Source organism: Lemur catta, chromosome 11 (genome assembly GCF_020740605.2).
Source record: "Lemur catta isolate mLemCat1 chromosome 11, mLemCat1.pri, whole genome shotgun sequence".
Classification (NCBI taxonomy): domain Eukaryota; kingdom Metazoa; phylum Chordata; class Mammalia; order Primates; family Lemuridae; genus Lemur; species Lemur catta.
The window spans coordinates 68,976,394-68,999,770 of NC_059138.1; the positions used below are offsets into that span (position 1 = coordinate 68,976,394).

The 23,377-nt window shown below is 38.7% G+C and overlaps 1 protein-coding gene across 1 annotated transcript in view; it reads left to right on the plus strand.

Moving 5' to 3' along the window:
- Nucleotides 1-23,377, plus strand: part of DNAH11 (dynein axonemal heavy chain 11) — a 301,905-nt gene that overhangs the window by 160,072 nt on the left and 118,456 nt on the right. The window contains exons 47-55 of the mRNA XM_045564154.1: nt 2,402-2,606; nt 5,326-5,491; nt 6,180-6,282; nt 8,653-8,892; nt 10,718-10,879; nt 11,083-11,276; nt 14,534-14,696; nt 15,647-15,770; nt 16,192-16,334. Coding sequence (XP_045420110.1) covers nt 2,402-2,606; nt 5,326-5,491; nt 6,180-6,282; nt 8,653-8,892; nt 10,718-10,879; nt 11,083-11,276; nt 14,534-14,696; nt 15,647-15,770; nt 16,192-16,334 — 1,500 coding nt within the window. The remainder of the gene's footprint in view (nt 1-2,401; nt 2,607-5,325; nt 5,492-6,179; nt 6,283-8,652; nt 8,893-10,717; nt 10,880-11,082; nt 11,277-14,533; nt 14,697-15,646; nt 15,771-16,191; nt 16,335-23,377) is intronic.

Here is a 23,377-nt window from a genome sequence, read left to right on the forward strand (position 1 = left end):
AGGTGTAGGACTTGGGCAGAGGCGGGGCTCTGCCGGAAAGGAAGAAGTGGAGACACAAGTGTTGGGAGGCAGCTGGCAACGTCTGCTACATCTGCTTTATCTATTTGGAAATCTCTCTTTTTGTTCAGCCGACCTAGAATTCAGCTACCTGCCAATATGATCTAGTTGTAGAAAGCTGAGAACTCATAATCTACCGAAAAATATTGAAGACCTAAAAAGTGCTATCACAAGTTGATGCACCTTTTTATGGATAATGTCTTTTATTCAATAGAAAACCTATGAGGACTTTGTAGTCTAACTTTACACACAGTTGTACCAGATGTGGTTATTTGATTACCAGCCTCTTAACATAGTAGAAAGAACAATAGTGAGTAGGTAATAATAAGAGATGGTAATATTCTATTATATGCCAGGCCCTTTTCTAAGTTCTGTCCATAGATTAACTAATTTGATCCTCATAACAACCTTCTAAGGCCTGGACAGTTACTAGCCCTTTTTTAAATACGGAGAAACAGAGACACAGAGAGATAAGAAATGTAGCCACACTCACACTGGTGGTAAGCATAGGACAACCAATGGTTCTGGTTTGCCGGAGACCGAGGGAGTTTCTGGAACACTGGACTTGGAATTTTAAAACCATGAAATCCCAGGCAAAAAGAATTGGTCACACTAAAACCAACAGAGCAGGATTCAAACCCAGGCAGCCTAGCTCGGACTCTGGACAGGCTTGGGTGTGAATCCAAGTGCCACCACTTGCTAGCTGGCTGTGACCGTGGCCAAGTTATTTATGCTCCCTAAGCTTTCGCTTCACCATCTCTGAAACAAGCAGGGTGACAAAGCTCTCCTCACAGGTTTGTTGTGTGTCTTATGACATAACGCATGGAAAGTGCTTAGCATAGTACCTGCCACATACTCCGCTCTCAGCTCTCAGTAAGTGTTAATTATTGGTGTCAATGTGGAGAAAAGAGCCAGTAGCCAAATTAAAGCTCAAATAAAGACAATTAACAGCAAGAAGAGAGAAAAAATACAAAATACAGCTCTGATTTTTTTTAAACTAGTATAGGACTGTTTAATGTAGTACAAAATAGTCTCTCTTAATAGGCCATAAGAGCATCACTGAATTACAACAAAGTTCTAGAATAAATGTTCACATCATAGCACTGATCCTGAGTGATCTATAAAATATTCAGTTGTGTTCAGCATATGCTAACCAGGTAGAGAAGAACTTTATCCATTATAGAATTTATGTGTATTTCTTATGAGCAATATGAATCCTGCAAGTAGTTTTTCCCCCCTTTTAAATTTGGGCACCAAGAAATGCAACCAGATTGTCAATTGTCTTTTTTTTTTTTGGTGCCAATACCCAGGATCAACTAGCTTGCAATCACTGTGCAGAATTCTATTTTCTGCATGTCTACATCTATTATCCCTTGTCCTGATCTTATATTTTAATCTATGTTCCCTGAGTCTGGTTTTTATTTATTTGTGTTCTTTATTGTATTTCTGTAAGCCACTTCATTCTTTGTGAAGCAATATGGTATATAAAAAAATAAATAGCAATTTTTAAAACACAAAAATTAAGCTTTACATATAGGAATAACATTCATCGGGAGGTGGAAGAGGGGATGGGTGTATACACATAATGAGTGTGACACTCACCGTCTGGGGGATGGACACACTTGAAGCTCTGACTGGGGGGAGGCAAAGGCAATATACGTAACCTAAACATTTGTACCCGCTTAATATGCTGAAATTTAAAAAAAGAAAAAAAAAGAAAAATAGTTAAAATGGCAAAAAAATTAAATAAAAATTAAGCTTTAATTTTTAACAAAGTAATGCATAATAAATTTCAAAAGTGCTTTGGATTTGTGAATATTCTACTTAAAAGCCACTGTTTCTCCTTAAACCAGTCTCTCCCTACACTGAACTCCTTTGCCACGGATTATGCTGAATCATTTTGCCATTTAATCTAACCAAGCCAAGGTATTGGTCCCAATTCTCATTTGTGTGTGGCTTGACTTTTCAAATGGTTTTGTCAACTCCTGAAGAATAATGGACTATTTCTTATATGTTTACTATATTCCCTTTCATGCCTAACACCAGGTTGGGCAGAAAGTGTAGGTATCCTTGATAAGGAACCTTGTGGGCAAGTACTTAATTTGGAAAAGATAAATCTGTTGCTTATGCTATGACACTTTGATGGCATTATCCAGTTGCTCTCCTCAAGCTACCATGTCTGAACTCTGCCAATTCAAAACTAGGTGGAATCTCTCCTACTGGGTGTTAACTTGAACTAAAAATTCTTTGGTTCTCAATTCTGAATTGACTATGTTGGGTCAGATATAAAATTTAGGAATATGCCTCTCTCTGACTTTTGTCTCATTCTACATTTTTCCCCCAGACAGTTCTGGTTCATACATCAGAGACAACTCGTCTTAGATATTTCATGGAGCTGTTGCTTGAGAAAGGACGACCAGTAATGCTTGTAGGCAGTGCGGGAGTGGGAAAAACAGTCTTTGTAGGTGACACACTGGCAAGTCTCTCTGAGGATTACGTAGTATCCCGTGTGCCTTTCAACTACTACACAACGTCCGCATCGCTGCAAAGTAAGTGCTTCTCCTGTTTGTATTCCAGTAACAAGGCTGGGCTAATACCTTTCCTTAGGATTTAGAGATTTTTGCTTAGGCCTCAGATAAATTTTTACTTATCATACTGGATAAATATGCTTGGTTTAAGTATTGTTGTGGTTGTGGCTTTTTATATCACTCATGGATTTATTTGGACTATTACTCTTTAGAACAGCAAGAATTTATATTCATGGTGTTCATCGTGTTGCCTCAAAACCATTTGGTTACCTTTAATTAATTGCATGCAGCCCTGGCAATTTAAGAGTATACTCAAGGAAGGATGCTCTGGTTACTTTTTCAAATAAGGGGTTAACTTAGGAGAAATTTATTAAAACTGTATGAGGAAGTGACGGACCATGAGCCATTAATTAAATTCTAATAGAACTATGAGAATAATTTTGAACTACTGAATAACTATATCATTGTAATCAAGAGAACCACACAGACATGGGGCATTCCTAGAGTTAGGAAGGGCAAGCAAAGTAGGCCTGGCAAGTAGAAGGGAGGTGATAACGAGCCGACATGGGAAGGCCTGTCATTGTGCAATAGGGGAATGGGGTTCCATTGTGGGGGCAGCAAAACACTCTATTGTCTAGTCGTTTATTAAAACTATTGAGTTGCCCTGAATTTGGGTTCGTGGGGTGTATATATATGTGTACTTGTGTGGTGTTGTTTTCTTAGCTCTATCACTGAAGACTTAACAATAAATTTTCTTGTCCACTGACATCAGTAACTCAACCAATAGTGATTTTTCTGTAATCTGTTTCTTAATCAGTTTGGCTTACTGGTCTTTTGAATGGAACAGTCAGAAAACCAGCTCAGCATTATTTCATTCATTTCTCCATCAAATACATATTATTTATCTACTTTTTCTTAGGCATTACATGGGGTATGTTTTTCATTCATAGTCATGAAGAAAAGACTCCCTTTATAACTTATGAATGGAAGATGAGGCTACAATTCAGTAGCTGAACAAATTGCTTGACTATCATGGGAGTGTATTTTGCTAATTCCTAAAAGGAATATAGGCATGAATAAGATTTAGTGATGGCCTGTTAGCATGGAAAGAGCTGTAGGTATCAGTGTACTTTGAAAGAAAGTTAGGATTTCAAACATTTGAGATGGGGTGATAAATGGGCCAAGAAGGAGATTGGGGTAGAAGGATTAGCTTCACCAAAGACATGGAAGAGAGAAAATTGTGGGACACATTCAGTGAGTTGCATCTCTGCAAAGACTGAAGCATAGTGATCAGGCAGAAGACAGGGAAAAGGCTGAAGTTCTGGGTTGGGGTTATACTGCAGTTGGAGTGACCAACTGTCCAGTCTGCCAAAGGTCAAGGAGTTTTCTGGAACATGGGACTTCTAGTGTTAAAACTGGGACAGCCCCAGGCAACCTGGGACAGTTGATGACCCTGTTTGTAGGGAATGCTGAGATACAAGCTGAGGGGACTGTATGGCATTTGGTAGGAAGTGGTGAGCCACCTTGCTTGATGGGGAGCAAGGAACTGGGAAGATACGAGCTGTCTTTTGGGAAGAGAGGTCTGAGAGACCAGTCCCCAAGTAGTACACTAGATGAGTATAATGTGGCTCTCGACTAAAGCTGCAGAAAGGGAGGTGGCAAGTTGGGAACATAAACAAATGACATGAGGTACCATTTACAGACTGTGGTTGGGCAGACAGGGAGCTAGAAGAGTGAGATTCCTGGGAGTCCTTGCATCTGGCTGACGGGGAGAGCATTAACTCCATAAGCAGGAGCACGGAGACAAATGGAAAGAGGTGGATTGTGAGTGGGGAAGACATGATGTTCAACAGAGTTTGGAAAGAAGTGGATTTAGTGTTGGCCAAACATCTGGGTGCCAGCGGCTAATAGAAGCTGATGTCCAGCGAGCATTTGGAAATGCGGGTCTGCTGCTTGGACAGTGTTTGTTTATTCATTGTACACTTCTTTGTTCATTCATTCATCCCTTTATTCATTGGTTCATTTAACAAATTACTTATTTGTTGTTGTCCTCATCAGAAATGTAGCAATGAATATGAGGTAGTTCCTTGGCCTCAAGGTATTTACAGACCGGAGAGTCAATAAGTAATTAGATACTATGTCTCAGATATACACTGTTCAGTGTTTTCTACACCCATGGCTCTCTCTTAAACATATCAACACAAAGTCACATAGGCACATGAAGAAATGTAACTTTATGTATACACGGATAGTGTCTACATACACTTTTCCTTGTGCTTCTGCACTCCGGTGGTCTAAGAAGAGAGGCGTGGGAGGCTTTCTTGAGTTGCTCCAAGATATTGCTGCCAGAGCAATGGAGAAGGACCAGGAGCCCAGGCCATGACTGGACTAGCAGGGGGCATAAATCAGAGCAGGTACAGAGGAGGAAAGCGCTCAGATGGGCGATGGCATTGTATGTCATGATGGGCAGTGTGATGTCATGCTACATAGATTGAGGTCTCCAGAGAAGAAGAGGTGGAGTGACCTCTGGCAACAGGAGGGAGGTTGGCAGTAGAGCATCACATAGGAGGAGGTGGCCAGAGACACATCTCTGGTGTCTTAACCTGTGAACAGGTGACATCTGAAGCCACAGTGTGGCTGTAATCAACAGAAAAGAGGAAGAATTAAGGAAAAAAGGGCTAAGGACAGAAAGTTTACATTCTATCAGTGATTGGTGGACAGAATTATATATTTATTTCAGAAATTCTTGAGAAACCTCTGGAGAAAAAAGCTGGTCGTAACTATGGTCCAGGAGGAAATAAGAAGTTGGTTTATTTTATTGATGACATGAACATGCCTGAAGTGGACGTATATGGCACTGTTCAGCCTCACACCCTGATCCGACAGCATATTGATTATGGACATTGGTAAGCAATTCCCTGTATTCTCCACCAAAATTTGATTATCATTATTACTATGGATAAACATTTTTAAATATAATTATCCCCAATTTCTTATTCTTCTGAGGAACATTTTCAGTAATACCTTTTTGGATTTACTGTGTTGCGTATCCCTTTTCTTCACGTTAAATGGAGTAGTTTCCCTTGTGAATTTGGAAGATTGGATTGAAAAGTATCCTGGGAACGTGAAGACTGTCCAGAATTCATGTCCTCTTTAAGAATCAACTCACTCTAAATTATTTAACAGAAGCTTGACCTTATTCTGGAGGATGTAAATATTTGGAAATATCTGGGCACTGCCGTCTGTAGTCCCTGGCATTAACTTCAGGGAGAGTCCCAGCCCGTCCATGGAGTCTTGCTGTGGGGAAGATAATAGGTTCTAGCCAGAAATAGAGTTCCATGAGAATCAGTTAGCAGTGATTGTTCATATTGATTCAGCTCCAGGTCTTGATTTTGGTGTCAAAGGAGCTATGTCACCTTTGGTTTTCTGAGCTTCAGCTTTGATGTCTCTCAGGTGAGGCTAACAAGACCAACCTCAGCAGAGCCATTGTAAAGATAAGGAGACAATTTGTGATGAAGTCCTTTATGAACTGCTAGATTCTGTTGTTTTGTCATTCCAGGTTTGGAATTTAAGGTTCTGTTTTCTGTCTTTCAGGTATGATAGACAGAAGGTGATGCTTAAAGAAATCCACAACTGTCAGTATGTCGCCTGCATGAACCCAATGGTGGGCAGTTTCACGGTCAATCCTAGACTACAGGTAGGGTGTTGAGTACTGCTCTCAAAAATCATAGGTCTTGACTTGTGGTGCTTGTGAGTACAAATTAAGATTCCTGTGGGACATTTGGTTAAGCATATAAGATTTTTTCTTTAATTAGTAGACTTCATTTTTTCAGTTTAGTTTTAAGTTTACAACACAATGAGCCGAAAGTACAGAGACTTCTCATATACTCTCTCACTCCTCCACCCCACTTTGTTTTATCCTGATATTAACATCTTGTATCTGTTATAATTGATGAAACCAATATTGGTTCCTTACTATTAACTAAAGTCCAGAGATTACATTAGAGTTCATTCTTTGTATTGTACATTCTATGGGTTTTGACAAATGTATCACGGTAAGTATCTGCCATTATAACATCACACAGAGTAGTTTCACTGCCGCCGCAATCCCTGTGCTCTGCCTGTTCCTCCCTCCCTCTCCTCTGAATCCCTGGCAACAACTGATCTTTTGTTTTTCAATTTTTTTTACTGTGGTAAAATACATGTTACATAAAATTTACCACCTTAACCATTTTAGGTGTACAGTTCAGAGGTATTAAATACATTCATAGCATTGTGCAACCATCACCACCATCCATCTCCATAACTCTTTTCACTTTGTGAAACTGAGACTATATAACCCATCAGCAATAGATCCCCATTCTCTCCTGCCCCCACCCCTGACAACCATCATTCTGCTTTCTTTCTCTATGATTTTGACTGCTCTAAGTACCTCACATAAGTGGAATCGTACAGTAGTATTCTTTTTGTGACTGGCTTATTTCACTGAGAATAATGTCCTTAAGTTTCATCCATGGTGTATATTTAAGAATTTATTTCCTATTTAAGGTTGAATCATATTCTGTTACATGTATGTACCACATTTTCCTTAGGCATTCACATGGGAATTCTATTTTTAATTTTTTCGGGAACCACCATACTATTTTCCATGACAGTTGTACCATATTTTATTCCCACCAACAGTGCAGAAACCATTCTAATTTCTCCACATCCTTGCAAACATTTATTTTCTGTTTTTGTTGTTGATAGTAGTCATGCTAATGGGTATGAGGTGGTATCTCATTGTAGTTTTCATTTGCATCTCCCTAATGATTAGTGATGTTGAGCATCTTTTTATGTGCTTATTGGCCATTTTTATGTCTTCTTTAGAGAAATGTCTGTTCAAGTCTTTTGCCCATTTTGTTTGTTTTTGTTGTTGTTGTTGAGACAGGGTCTTGATCTGTTGCCCAGTCTGGACTGCAGTGGTGTGATCATAGCTCACTGTAGCCTTAAACTCCTGGGCTCAAATAATCTTCCTGCCTCACCCTCCTGAGTAGCTAGGATTGCAGACGTACACCATTATTCCTGGATAATTTTTCTTATTTTTTATAGAGATGGAGTCTCACTTTGTTGCTCAGGCTTATCTCAAACTCCTGGCCTCCAACAATCCTCCTGCCTCAGCCTCCCAAAGTCCTGGGATTACAGGTGTGAGCCACCACACCCAGCCCTTTTGCCCATTTTTTAATTGGGTTTTCTTGTTGTTAAGTTGTAGGAGTTATCTATTATTCTGGATAATGTACTGATCTTTTTACTGTCTTCATAATTGCCTTTTTCAGAATGTCACAGTTGGGATCATATATGTATAACCTTTTCAGATTGGTATTTTTAACTTAGTAATATCTATTTAAGGTTCCTCCCTGTTTTTTTTTTTTTGTGGGTTAATAGCTCATTTCTTTTTATCACTAAATAATAGTCATTGTACAAATGTACCACAGTTTATTTATCCACTCACCTATTGAAGTACACCTTGGTTGCATACAAGTTTTGGCAATTAAGAGTGAAGCTGCTGTAAACATTTGTGTGTAGGGTTTTGTGTGTGCATATAAGTTTTTTAATAATAACAACAACAGATACCACCAACATACAAAAACAGCATATGGTGGTTGCTTATCTGGAGTCAGCTGGGAGTGAGCTAGGTGGCTGCTGATCTTGGCTGGGCTTGTTTGTGAATGTCTGGGGCTGGACTAACCTAGCGTGGCTTTGGCTGAGTGATAGGGACTGTGGGACTCTGTTTAATGTGTATCTTATCCTTCAGCAACTTGTAGAGTTCATGACAGAGTCAAAGGTTTAACAGAGCAAGTGCCAACACACAAGCCTCCAACCTAACTAGGACATTGTCACTTCCCCCTCACTCTGTTGGCTCAAGCAAGTCACATGGTGAAGCCCAGAATCAGGTGGAAAGCACTAACATGTTACGTGGGAGTGGGCCCAGATACAGGGAAGAGTGAAAAAATCAGGCTGTTTTTTACAATTTTATGGTACAGTTATAATCCCTATTTTATGTTCTTGTATTTGTTTTTCTTTTCAGAGACATTTCACAGTGTTTGCATTCAACTTCCCGTCCCTGGATGCACTAAACACCATCTATGGCCAAATCTTTAGTTTCCACTTCCAGCAGCAAGCATGTGGTCCATCAGTCCTCAGGAGTGGCCCCACTCTGATCCAGGCAACAATAGCATTCCACGAGATGATGACGCGTAGCTTTTTACCCACTGCTATTAAATTCCACTACGTCTTTAATCTGAGAGACCTAACCAACATCTTCCAGGTACCTTGACTGCTCTGCGTTATCCCTCTTGAGTAGAGGAATAATTATAGTACTATTAATGGTGTTCATTTATAGAACTTAACTTACATACTTTTGTATGCCTTCTTTCATTTTGTACTCATAAACTTCTCTGTGAGGTTTATTATTTCCATTTTATCAATAAGAATAGTGGTTCTCCTCAGGTCATATAGTGTCTTCCTCCATTTGTGCTGCTATAATATAACAAAATACCTAAGACTAGGTAATTCATTAATAATGGAAATTTATTTGTCACAGTTGTGGAGGCAGGTTTGGTGTCTGGTGAGGGTCTGGTCTCTGCTTCCAAGATGGCGCCTTGAGTGCTGCATCCTCCCATGGCAAAGGGACAGAAGCTAAAAGGGGCAAATGACTAGCACATCTTTTATAGGGTCACACCACCCTCATGACTTAATCACCTTCTAAAGGCCCCATCTCTTAACACTATTACACTGGTGATTTAAGTTTCAGCACTTACATTGCGGGGGCCATTCAGATCATGGCACACAGTAACCTAGCAATGGAAGCAAAGGTAGAAGTCTGGACTCTCTCAATAGATTGAGTGAGTGATTGAGTCAGTGAGTGCTTATTTTATTTGAGTGCAAAATAATAGGGATAATTGGTCATGTTCTTGCATAAAACATTTATGTGTGATTTTAATACATATTTTAATATAAATTATAATTTTTTAAATTGCTAGATCATTTTAATCTGACATTAAAAATTACCTTGCTTACCTGGTAAAAGGGTAGCATTTATATATTTGATTTAGAAAGGAAATATTAAAGAAGGAATTGAAAGTCTGGAATTTTTAAAAAATTCAACTAATACAGTCTACCCTGTCCAGTAAAAGTAGATAGAAAGTTATTTATGATTGAAAGTTCTTTTGTGAGAGAGATAGTGTATGGTTAAGTATGAAAACTTCATAGAATTTCTTTACATTTTTTGTAACCCTCTTTTCAAAATCACTCCACAACTACCCCAAAACCATAACACAGCATTAGTCGATAGCTTCTTAAGAGCATGGACCATTTCTTTTTATGCCTATATTGTACCTGCCAGAAAGACTATGCTTAATAAAGTGTTGTTTAAAAGAAAAATGGAGAGAGGCCATAGGTGAAATGGGGCACAGGAACTACCTTTTGCTCACCTTTTGTACCCAGCGTGTCAGTGGCACCTGATTCCACCAAGTAATTCTTTTTTTGCAGATTAATTCTCCACAGCTCCCTTGCTGTTCTCCTTTGATTCCAGGATAGGCTGACTCTCTCCATGAGGAGCGGTTGTGTATGAATCCAGGAAGGCAGGGTTGAGTGGGCACGGGAGTCATGGTGTTTTGACGCTAGACCAGGATCTACCCACAGACTGCAAATTTGGGCAATTTACTTTTAGTCTCATATTCTTCATCTGTGAAGTGAAGGAGTTAGACTGATGGATCTCAATGGATTTTAGAGTAAAAGGTTATGATTTTGTGGCTTTCATGTTAGCTGTTTGTACTTTAGTTTTGTTAAACTTAGTCTAGTGGAGGGACTCAGTAACTCAGGCACAAGGACTCAGTTGGGCTATTTTAGCTCCTGGGCTGGCTCTTGAAATATGGTTTTAGATGCATTCCTAAAAATGGATATAATGAAATTAAAATTTTAAGATGCTGCTTATCAGAGGGTAAACTTCTTTTTATACATGCATGCTCACACACATTACCGTTTATATTTCTTTTAGCTTAATTCGCTAAATTCAGATTATAGTTATAAAAATGTTTAAGAAAAACTTATTTGGAATGTCATCAGCTTCTGAATGAATTCTTGCCTTGTAGGGAATTTTATTTGCTTCTCCTGAATGTTTAAAAGGTCCAAATGATTTAATACGCCTGTGGCTTCATGAATCTTCCCGTGTTTACGGAGACAAACTGATAGACACAGAAGATTGTGATTTGTTTCAGAAAAAAATATTGGAAACTGCTTATAAATATTTTGAAGTAAGTGTATGAATGTCAGAGGTCGCTGGGGCCGAAGTTAGGTAAGGGAGTGAGTGAGGCGTACAAGGGCTTGGTCTGTGGTTAGGAACATTCCACCTACCTACTCACAGTTCAATCTACAAGCTTTTAATAGGCCACTCTGCCCCCGGATGAAGCTTTCTGGCTGGTTGATACACCGTGTTTTTCTCTTTCTCCTCCTGCAGGGTGTAGACAGTCACGTGCTGCTTCAACAGCCCCTGATTTACTGCCACTTTGCTAGTGGCAGGGAGGACCCATGTTACATGCCAGTGAAGGACTGGGAAGTGCTGAAGACGATTCTTACAGAAACCTTAGACAACTACAATGAACTAAATGCTACCATGCACCTGGTGTTGTTTGAAGATGCCATGCAACATGTGTGAGTTGACCAGTCGTGATGCTTTTTCACCAAACTAAGAATGACTGGTATCCACAATTATTATTTTTCAGTAGATCATACAGAGCACTCTGAACTCTCCCAGTCTTATACATTGTCATATAATATAAAAAGATAAAAGGGTTGCTATTACTTACATCACAATTTAATAATGTCTTACATAGGCATACTACTTTCCGAAGTACCATCAGATCCATTATTTCACTTAAATATTAAGAAAGAGGAATATAAATGACTTATTCTAAATCACATAGTTTGTAAGTGGCAGAGACAGGAATCAAACTGATTTTCAGTGATTAAGCTGGTTTTGTTGAGTATCTACCGAGTGCCAGATAAGAACATTGCCAGTCTTTTTGGTACCTTTGGGTAAATTAGAAGAAAGGGGGAGGAAGAAAATTAGAAAAAAGTACATTAGAAAAAAGTACCTGTCCTCGGGCAGAGCTTGGCTGACAAGCCTCTCCCCCTTGACTGGGTACCTTGTTCAGTGCACAGACCATGCAAGTATCTAGAGCCCACCTCCAGCGGGACATTGTTCTGGGTGCTGGGATATAGAAGCAAACGACATAGTCCAGTCCCTTCTCTAATCAACCTTATGTGTTAGTGATGCGGACGTTATAAGGATATGAACAGATAACCAAGCCAATAAGCAAGAAAAATGTCAGAAGGTGATGTGTCATGCTGAGGATAAAATAGGTTGATTCTGAGAAATAAATTATGTGGATTCCAAGGAGGGACTGGGCATCTGTGTGAAGAGGTGACATTTAAAGTGAGACCTAAATGATAAGCAAGAACTAGGTATGGAAAGATATGGAGAAAGCACATTCCACGCAGAGGGCAGATTTCACGTGGCAGGAATGTTTGAGAAACAGAAAGAGGATCAGGGTGGCCGTAGCACAGAGAAAAATATGACAGATATAGAGCGTCAGGAACTGACCTTCCTTAGGCAGGATGTTTCCTTGTAAGCAAAGTAAGGAGTCCTGATTTTATTCTAAGTGCAGTGAGGAGCCGTCAGATGGATTTTAGCGTGGGGATGACACGGCGTGTCGTACAGTCTAAACAGCTCGCTGTTGCCACTGCCGTGTAGAAAGTCGATCAGATCTTTGCATCCAGTACTGCTCTCCAGTCTGAGCTACCATCACCTCTCGTGGGCCTTCCCAATCAGTGAAAATGGGAAAAGGTTTCTTAAAAAGAAAGACAAAGAAATCATCATTAAAAACAAAAAGGAGGAAAAAAAAGGAATCTAAATAGAGGGAAAAAATGTGGAGAGTTCAGTTTTTAGAAGAATTACTCTTTACAATGTTTAGCCCCAGAGCCTGGGGAAATTTTGGAGTCCTCCCAGTCATCGCTTGTTACAAGCCTACTAAGTATTGATAGTTTTATTGATCCCTTTGCAGTTGTGATGCTTCCTCTGATTAATAGACAAAGGAAGTGTTAGTTGGAATCCATGACCGTGGTGTTAGAAGAATTGTTAGCGACACTGTTTCCTGGGTGGGTTAAAATACCCTGACTGTGTGTGCATTGGGGCTCGGGTGAAACACCTCCCCCCAACGGACACCGAGGGAAAGAGTTTGCCATGTGATCCCTCAGTGTGGCATTCTCCGTGGCTGAAAGGTAAGGCTGCTTCTTTGATCGGGGATTATCAGCTAGAAGCTGGTTTACTCGGCATTAGGGGTGATTTAAGAGCCTGTCCTTGAGTGATGCAGAAAGAGACTTTGCCACTTAGAGAATCTTGTGAGGCAGAAACCTCAAAGCATACATTAAAATGAAATGAAAACACTGCTTTATAGCTTGGGGTTTGTCCCATGTCGGAGTCCGTTTATAGCTTTCCCCAAGGTGGTTTTGTTGTGTGGTTATGTGAAGTAAACTTTAATGAGATGACTGAGCTTGTAAAAATAACGTGTGTTTTCACTTGTTGAAGGTTTTCAGGAAATGTCCACACAGGCTGGTCCTAGTATAAGTGACTCTAACTTTATTAGTTTTTTGAAATCTCTACTTTAAAAAAAGAAAAGAAAAGGAAAAGAAAAGAAACATCTTTGTGGTTCACTCAGGGCCTGAAGTTTAAGTTCATTTCAGAAAAGCAACCTACACCAAACACAATGGCATAGAACTTTTGGCATTTGGGTATCTATATGCTTACATTTTGCTTTGTTGTTTTCCTAATTTTTTTTTAATTTTTTAATTTTGAGACAGAGTCTTGCTCTGTTGCCCATGCTAGAGTGCCGTGGCATCAGCCTAGCTCACAGCAACCTCAAACTCCTGGGCTTAAGAGATCCTCCTGCCTTAGCCTCCCGAGTAGCTGGGACTACAGGCATGTGCCACCACGCCTAACTAATTTTTTCTATTTTTAGTTGCCTGGCAATTTCTTTCTATTTTTTGAGTAGAGATGGGGGTCTCGCTATTGCTGAGGCTGGTCTCAAACTCCTGACCTCAAGCAATCTTCCCACCTCAGCCTCTCAGAGAGCTAGGATTACAGACCTGAGCCACCACGTCCGGCCAGTTTTCTTAATATTTATAACAATTATGACCTGTTTCTTCAACTGAACCCATATTTTCTAATGTTAGAGCCAATTTATTCATAACTGTAAAATGTAGCAGTAACATCAATAGATTAAGCATTCAGAATCTCTTGGATCCTATAAAACAAGGAATTAGTTGGCCTTGCTAGAAATTTAACTTTATGGTACTGAATGGCTTCAGTAAATTATTCTAGAATGGTATAGGCACAAGGAAGGCTTTAGTGTGAAGAAAGTAAAAATCATATTAAGAGGCAAGTGTTTAATCTACAAAGTAAATCACATGGAGATATTTGTTAGTCTAAACAAATCCAATTTTTCCAAAGTGATTCTACAGCAAAGATTTCTGGCACAAGGACATTCCACCTTGGATGTCCTCATACTTGGATGCTGATGGAGAATTGGGATCTTTCCTGTTAATCAAAAAATCTGGAAGTTCAGACACAAGGCCTTGCATATATTTTCTCTTTTGAATTTTGGTGGTGAGTAATAAGCCATAAGAGAGTCCAAAGTATTATTAGCACAGGAAGGTTTGTTAGGCAAATGGTTCCAGGGCAAAGATGCAGGCAGCATCTGTTTGGGGAAACATGTGAACAAGGACTAAAGGTTTCCAATAAAAATTGGAAATTAGTCTCTAAATATTTATTTTAAAAATAAACAACATACACACAGACTCAGGGCACTTTAGATTTCATGCTGCTGTGGGCTTGCTCTTTCTTTCACCAGGTGTCGCATCAGCCGGATCTTACGAAGCCCTCGGGGCTGCGCCCTCCTGGTTGGAGTGGGGGGCAGCGGCAAGCAGAGCTTGTCTAGGCTGGCAGCTTACATCTGCGGCCTGGAGGTCTTTCAGGTCACTCTTACTGAAGGCTACGGAATCCAAGAACTTCGGGTGAGTAACCGAGCTAGGCTGTACTTCTAACCCTTTTGTCCGGTGGATAAGGTGTAAGCTGACAGTGCACCCATGTCAGCCGTGACTCCAGATTGGGCCAAGGCCTCCCCATGGCTGTTGCGGGAGAGGGAGGCTCTTTAGAGCAGTTATTTACCTTTGGCTGTTTTGTCTTTAGGATCAAATGATTAATAATAAATTCCTATAAATTTGTATAGGTTTAATAACATATAAACCTGGCTCAGAAAATACTTTATTAAATACTTGATTACACAAATATATTACTTTGCATTAACCAAACCTGATACTCACCACTATTAGCGTTCCTATATGACAGATGGGGGGGGGGGAGATGCTTTCTTTGCAAGTACAAATAGAATTTCTTCCACCTCAGATAAGAATATGAGAATAAAATCCAGTGAGAGTAGGAAATTCAAGAAACTCACATATATTTTTAAAATTTTGCTTTTTAATCACAATGGTGCTTACAAAATGGTCCTGATAGTTTGTGGCAAGTGCTATTTTAAATTAGAAAAATCACTTGCTTTTAATATTACTGACCAAATAAATAAAGGAAAATCATTTTCAGTGCAATAGACAATCGTTGGAATGAACAGAAGACTTCCCTTTGCGGAGTTGCTTGACAAAGGCATCACTGAATTCATGTTCACTCTGTTACAAGGGAGTTTTTCACCAGCAGCCTATTTTCATCCCTATGCTCCCTTAAGCCACAAACATGACACTCATCATTATATTCCAGAAAAGGAGGTGATGTCATGCTGCTTTCCCCTACCCCTGGGTCCCTGAGAGGAAAGAATATGTAAACAGAGGAAAGACACCCCACGCTGCTATAGCGTGATAGTTACTCATTTCCTCCCAGCGCTCACACACACACTCCCAACGCCACATCAGCATTTTAGCAAAGCATGAATGATGGCCTCCTTTCCTTACAGGTAGATCTTGCCAATTTGTACATCAGAACTGGAGCCAAGAACATGCCCACCGTGTTCCTGCTGACAGATGCCCAGGTTCTAGATGAGAGCTTTCTGGTGCTGATTAATGACTTGCTGGCATCAGGTGATTAAACCAACACATTCCTTGAAAGATCTTCCCCAATGACAAATTATCTGTAGTTTCAGTGAACTTTAAGGAGAGATAATTTGTCTTTGAGATGGTTGCTGGGGAGTCTTTGGGGAGAAACCTATAAACCTAACTAATTTGAGGTGTATTGCTTTCTTAGTCTGCTTACGGATGAGAAGGCCTCCACGGAAGTAAATGTTATTCCTACATGTACGGGTTTAGTAGGTGTGTTCACCGTCCCTTGTCCTTAATGTGTTGTGTGTCTTATAAATGCAAAAAAAAAATGGCATTTCTGATTTCAAACTGTCATTATTTAAGCTGAATTTTGACTTATAAAGCATTTTGAACATTAAAAAGTCATATCTAAAATTGAAATGGAAATGATCCTTCAGTAATTCTCATTCCTTTGGGGGGGCAGGAGAAATCCCAGATCTGTTCAGTGATGAAGATGTGGACAAGATAATTTCTGGAATTCATAATGAAGTTCGTGGTCTGGGCATGGTGGACTCCAGAGAAAATTGTTGGAAGTTTTTTCTGGCCAGGGTACGACTACAGCTCAAAGTAAGAAAAACTTGCTTTATTTGCATATTATTTAAAACCTGCTGTTGGAACTACGATACGTTTCTATTTCAGGTTTCATATTATGAGTTTGAATTTGAGTGATTCATTTGGAAAGGACATGGGCATTTTTACATGCTTGCGTCTGGGATGTGCCTTGCTACATTCTCCCGTGATGCTGAGCTCCTACAACGCATCGTGCTGAATGCGTGTGCAGTCCTCAATTGAGCTGCACGTGATCTCTGTCCTCGAGGAGATTACACTGTTACGGGAGGCAGGAGACATCACAAGTATAATTGTCATACAAGACAAATGTAAATAGTGCTGTGGGATTGCAGAGGAGTGAAGCATTCTTCATGATTGGAGCAGGACACCCTGGAAAAAGTGATGCGCCGCGTGTCAAGCATGGATCAGAATTCATGGGGACAGGAAATAGCACTTATGCGAGGGTGGACGGACTGTATAGTACATATTTGGAGAAACCTGAGATACCTTGAAAGACCTGGAACGTAGATCACTTGTAGGGAGCGTGAGGTCGTTAAGTCTGGAAAAGTTAATTGGGAAGAAGTTAGGAGTTTATAAATCATGAAGTGAGCAGTGGGGAGAGTTTTGAATTAAGGAAGTGACTGTGATGTCAGTACTTCAGGGAAAGTAATTTAGAATGTTCTGAAGGATTAACCTGATGTTCTTCCCCATAGGCTGCTCTGCTTTAGTGCTGTGGTCCCCAACCCCCAGGCCGTGGACTGGCATGGGTCTGTGGCCTGTTAGGAACTGGGCCACACAGCAAGAGGCAAGCAACAGGCGAGCAAAGCTTCATCTGTATTTACAGCTGCTCCCCATCGCTCACATCACCACCTGAGCTCCTCTCACCCACCCACCCTCAGTCGGTGGAAAACTTGTCTTCCATGAAACTGGTCCCTGATGGCAAAAAAGTTGGGGACCGCTGCTGTAGTGTATTAATGGGGATATAATATAACCAAATAACACCATCAGTAAAGGTCAAGTGTCATTAGAAAACAAGAAACATCTCCAAACTCATGGCAGGAAGACAATTTAAGAATGCTGGCAGGGGAAATTCAGGCTTCCTAGTATAGAAATGGTTAGTAACCTAGAAAAACCACTATTTTTGCTACATCTTCTAGTATTGCTATGCCTGTAAAGTTCGTAACAGGCTCTGTGGTGACTATAGAGCCAGGAGTGTTTAAGAAAAGGAGATGGGGGTTGGTGTTGGCCATAAATATACCTATACTTGGAGGTTAAAGAGCAGAGTAACGAAGTTTCTGTAATATTCTACTATTTCAAATTTTGCAATAATCTTCCTGAGCAATTCTGGGCTGAGGTTAAAACTTAAGGTTCAATTGCTCAAAGAGTTTTCTCCCCATCAAAAATGTGCCTAAGAATAGGTTTACCAAGTAGTATCAAGGCCAGGGATTTCTTCCTGTGCCAGTGTGGTATATTTGAATCAAATTTTCTTTATGGAATGGGAAAGCAAGTACAATATTAAAATTTGAGGTAGTAATGTTATAAATCAGTGGTTCTCCAAGTCTGTTTCTCCGAGCTACAGAATCTACATCACCTAGAAACATTTAAACTATATAAATTCTTCAGCCCTTCTCTAGACCTCCTGAATCGGGAGCTCTGTGGGTGGCACCCAGAAATCTGTTTTAACAAGCCCTCCAGGTGATTTGGAGGCATGCTAAAATTTGAGAGCCATTGTTATACAATAAACAGTGCTCAAATGAGCATCCTTTACATACATCATTTACGCTCAACTCTGCTTGCTTCTACAGGATAAATTCCTAGAAGGGGAACTGCTAGGTTCAGTAGCTACAGCTAGTGGTTTTAAAACATCCCTGCAAATTATCTGATGCTCTTCTTACTGTCAAGGAGGCATCTAGATCCCCTCTCCTTGAATCTGGGTCAGCTTATGAGTGTATGAGTGTGGTGGAGTGATGCTGAGTGATTCCTGAGGTTAAGTCATAAAGGGCCCAATTTTCTGTTGAATTCTGCATCGTTTTGTTTATAAGAGATCTATGTATTTAAGCAATTAGCCTGATAGATGTGTCTCATATTTTCCCTGTTCTTTTGTTTGTCTTTTAAATGTGCATATGATGCATGTTTGTTTGTTTATAACTTTCATTTTTTTGAGATCTATATATTAATCAGGGGTTTCTTGATAGTTTAGAAAAATATTTTACTCTCCAAGATTATCTTCACTAGAAGCAGTTGGATCTCAGTTGGGCTATAAATGAGAAAATCTAACGAACAGTTTCTTAAAGCTTCTTACATCAGTAAGTCCAGACTGGCTCTATAACATCCTCAGAGACCTCTTGGAAGAGATGCTCTTCTTTCTCGTCTTCCCTTCTGCCAGCTTTCATCCTGAGGCCTTTGCCTACTGATCACAGACAGTAGGTTTATATTCCAGGCAGGAGAAAGGATGAGGAAGAGGACCTGGAAGCTATCTGTATCGGGAAACCTAAGTTTCCCCTCGAAACCCTAAGCAGATGTCTTACTGGCCACAACTGCCTCCAGCTCCCAGACAGTCTGGGTGGGTGGGGGGTGGTAGGAATATTTGATTTTGACACATTGCCTTTATGAGTAAAATTGGAAATGGATTTTGGAATAGTTTAAAAAGCAACAATATCAGTTATTTCAGTGCCTATACGCTTTTAGGCTCTATGTTTAAAACTTTGCTACCTCTGGAATATATTTCTTATTATATACGGTAAAGAGTGAGCTGAGAGGTTGCAGGTTATTTTTCTGAAAAAGCTATCTTTTTATCTCAACATCATGGATTTCTCCTTACCAGTTTCAAGGACAACCTTTAGTACTTGCCAAAAAGCCATATTAATTGGGTCTATTTACAAATTCTCTCTTCTCTTTTCTTGCTAAATCTCTCTACTACTGATCCAAGCATTGCATTGTGTAAATTAGTAAAACTTTATTATATATTTTGATTTCCAGTTGCTCTTTCTTGTCAATTTTTTCCTAGTTATTCTCACATGTTTATATGTCTGGATAAGCATTAGAATCATTTTGTCAAATTCTAAGAACTCTCCGTTTTAATATTGATTGAAATCACACTGAACACTTATTTTATGTTACGGAGAATTTAATCTTTATGATATAAAGTCTTACCACTTTTATAGAAGGAATATTTCTTTCATAAAGATTTGTAATGGCATATTATTTGTACATAGGGATATTGATTTTTAATTTCATAACCAGCTACATTACTGCCTTTCTTGTAGTTTCTAGTAGTTGATTGATATCATATAACTTGTAGGTGAAGATATTTTGTCTTTCCTACTATTTTATGTTATCTATTCTCATCCTTCATTGTGCCAGTAGATACTGCAGAACGATGTTAAATAATGGTGATAGTAGGAGTTTTTTGTCTTAATTGTTACTTTAATGGGGATGTTTCTAATGGTTTCACTGTTATGTTTTATGTTGGCTTTTGTTCAGGATATATATCTTGTCAAAAGAAGTACCTACCTAGTAAATTCCTTTTCAGCATCTATTGAGATAATTATATGGTTTTCTTGTTGGACTTACTAATATTCATATAATATAAAATGATATACAGAGGTTTTACATTTTTATATTTTTACATCCATCAGTCTTTTCCTTCATGTGTTTTCTTTGAATCTATGTGTAGGCAGGCCTTACCGAAACTGAGATCAGTTTTATATTCATGTCTATTGTTTAATACTTTTTATAGTCTCATTTTTATTATTTAACTCAGTACAAGCTGGAATTTATTTGAGAGTGAGATATGGATCATGTTTCCCCCATTGTCACAAGACTATTAATTGAATAATCTATCTCTTCCCTACTAAAATGAGTAGGAGATTGTTTTGTCTTGTTTTGTTTTTAATGCTAAGGAGGAATAGAATATCTCCCTCAGAAGAAGGGATCCCACTTCTGACCCGTTTTGGCCTTGTCACTTAGTTTGATGCATCATGAGAAAGGTTAACGGTCAGTGCCATGACCTCTTTACCCTGAGGAAGAACTATTATGGCAAAAAATGGGTTGTGCTTTAGCCTGAAAATGGCAGCTTCTTTCTTTTTAGTTCATATATATTACCCCCAAATCCTTGAAATTTTAAAATAGAATTCCAAATTACTCTATGTTAGTTTCAGACATCATGCTATTCACCAGCGTGTGCTAAAGACTGAGGATTTCCAACGAGCCCGTATCTCCTTTGCATGTGCTCCAAGCTGGGCAACGTGGGAAAGCTAAATGTGTTAGGGGGGTTGGTGAGCACACCTGGCAGGTCAGCCTAAATGATGTGAAGTTGCCACCCCATTACCCACGCTCACCACCCAGAGTCGGTTCCCATTTGGAATGCAGGGACAGTGAGAACCTGTTGGCATGCAAAATGTGACCTCTGAATCCCACAGGGCAGTTCCCATTAACGATGATCAGATGTGTGTCCTTGGATTGCCTCAAATAAGCTGGTGAATAACAATGCCAAATGCCTTCTCTCCTTCATTTGTATACGTGCATCTTTTCCAACACAGTTCTTGTCTTACAGCTAGAGCATACAGCTCTTTCCTCTTCTCTCCTGTGCACTTTAGTTAACTGAATAACTTTTTTCTTGTTTTCCTTCCTGGCCATCTGATGCTATAGGGCAAAGGACACTTGATTTATGTAGCAGCCTCTGATTCTTTCCCAAGACTTTAGATATCTGTCTGTCTCCATATATATCTTTCTATTTACATATACACAGAGAGATCCATTTCTGATAATATAAGAAATATATGTGCATTTAGGAATTTAAAAGTACAGAACCATATGAAAAAAAATTTTAAACTGACCTTAATTATATTGTCTAGAGATAACATATTGGTATTTTTCTCCCAGCTTTCTGAGTATATATAAACACATTCAAAGTATATATTCAAAACTAAAAATTTTTTGGTCACATCTCACACTGTTTAATTACCTTCCTTGTTGCCTTTTTGATTAGAATGCTTTCACAGAAAATAAAATCAAATGATTCAAGAATTTGGTATATAGAGTGAACTTTTTAACTGAAATGTACTTTTTATTCTAAATAACTATATAAAATAGGCTTTATCCACTTATACCTTTTGCCAAATTTCCTACTGATTTATTAAAATTTTTTATTGATTTATAGGAGTTCCCTATATAGTGAATAATATATGTCCATAACATCCTTATCTATTTTACATGTTACCATTTTTATCAAAGTTTATCATAATTCTGCTAACTTTATGATGACTCTGTTTTAAATTCATATGTATTAAAAATGTCAGATTTTTCCTACTTGGCTTTCGTGTGTTAAGGCTTTTTTAAGAAACATTTTTATAGTGCATCATTATAAAAATATTATTCTGAATTTTCTTTAATTTATGATATTTGTAATGTTCAGCCCTGGATTTTTGTGTAGAATGTAAGGTAGTTTTTCTACTTTTCCACTCCTTAATAATCCCAACACCATTTATTATATAATCTCTCTTTCACCACTGATTTGAAATGCTACCTATCTCATATATTAAATGCCTAAATATGTGGGGTTCTATTTTGGGGCTTTTTATTGTGTCCCATTAATCTGTTCCCTTATGCCTGCACAAATGCCACACTGCTTTGTTTACTGTAGCTCTATCATGTATTCTGGAATCTAGTGGAGCAAAATCCCTTTCCTTTTCTACATTTACTTAACTATTTGCATCTTTAACTTTCCAGATTAACTATGAAATCAATTTGACATTTTTTAAAAAATCTAATAAATATAGACTGATTTGGGGATAATGGGTATATTTATAATATTGAATATTTCCATTCATCCACCTACACTGTTTTCTTTATTATAACTTAAGGTTTATTTCCTGATATGGTGAATTCTTTCTTAATATTCTCTTTTTCCTTTGATGTTCTTACCCATTTTTATTCTGTATGAACTTTAAAGTCACTTTGCTGAATTCTGCTAATCCTGTTGGGAATTATTAGAATTGCATAAAATTTGGGAAAGATTAGCATCTTTATCATAATTGACCTCCAGGAATGTAGAATATCTCTTCCCGTAGTCAAAATGTCTTTAACTGACCTTTGATAAAGCAATTATCTTCATATTCATTTTATACATTTCTCATTAAGTTCTTTTCTCAATATTTTATAGAAGTTTTCACTCCTACCAAGTTTCTAACTGATCACTGTGGACATGTAAGAAAGCTATTGGATGGAGGGAAGGAGGGATGGATGGATATGTATTTATGTGTTTTACCAGCCAATTCATTGAACACTCATTAATTCCAGTAGCTTTTACATTTTGTTTTTTAGAGTTTGCTGAGTAGACAGTAAGTCAATTTGAATTCTTATTCCTCCTTTTTAGTAATCACCATTTTTCTATATTTTATGATAGCCATACTTTCTGAACAACATTTAAAACTTCTAAGTGACCATAGTGGACCTCTTTATCTTATTTTTTATTTTAACTGGATGCCATTAACTTTCCTCATTAAGTATTGGATGAAGTGTTTACTTGGGATATCTTTAATTTTTAAATATTATCATTAGGAAGAAGTGTTGCAGTTTACCATTATCTGTTCTCATTTAAACCCCCTTCTTTTATCTCCTTCTTTCCTCTTGGCCTGTTTTCTTACTAAGGATTTCTACTATTTTCTTTCCTTCCAGCCACTTGAGAGGGCCATGAAAGTTTTTCTTCTTTGCTTCAGGTTCCTACAGTAAATTAACCTCAGAGGAATTATCTACCTTTCAATATGCAGGATGCTTTTTAAAATCTTCCTTGGTTTCATAGTATTTTTTCTTTAGGTCCCATTTAGGCTTCTTTCCTCTTCCTCTTCCTCTTCCTTCTTGAATGAAAGAGAGAGCAATTCATATCCAGAGTTTGGTGACAAACGGGGTGGGTGATTTGCTCTTGGCTCACACTGTGTCACATCTAGGGAACCTGAGAATCTCCACAGAAATGCTGAGCAACACTCCTATCCAAGCAGCAGATGAACATAGTCACACATGGCATAAGCCAAGAGACTTAGTTGTAACACAAGTAATTTTCA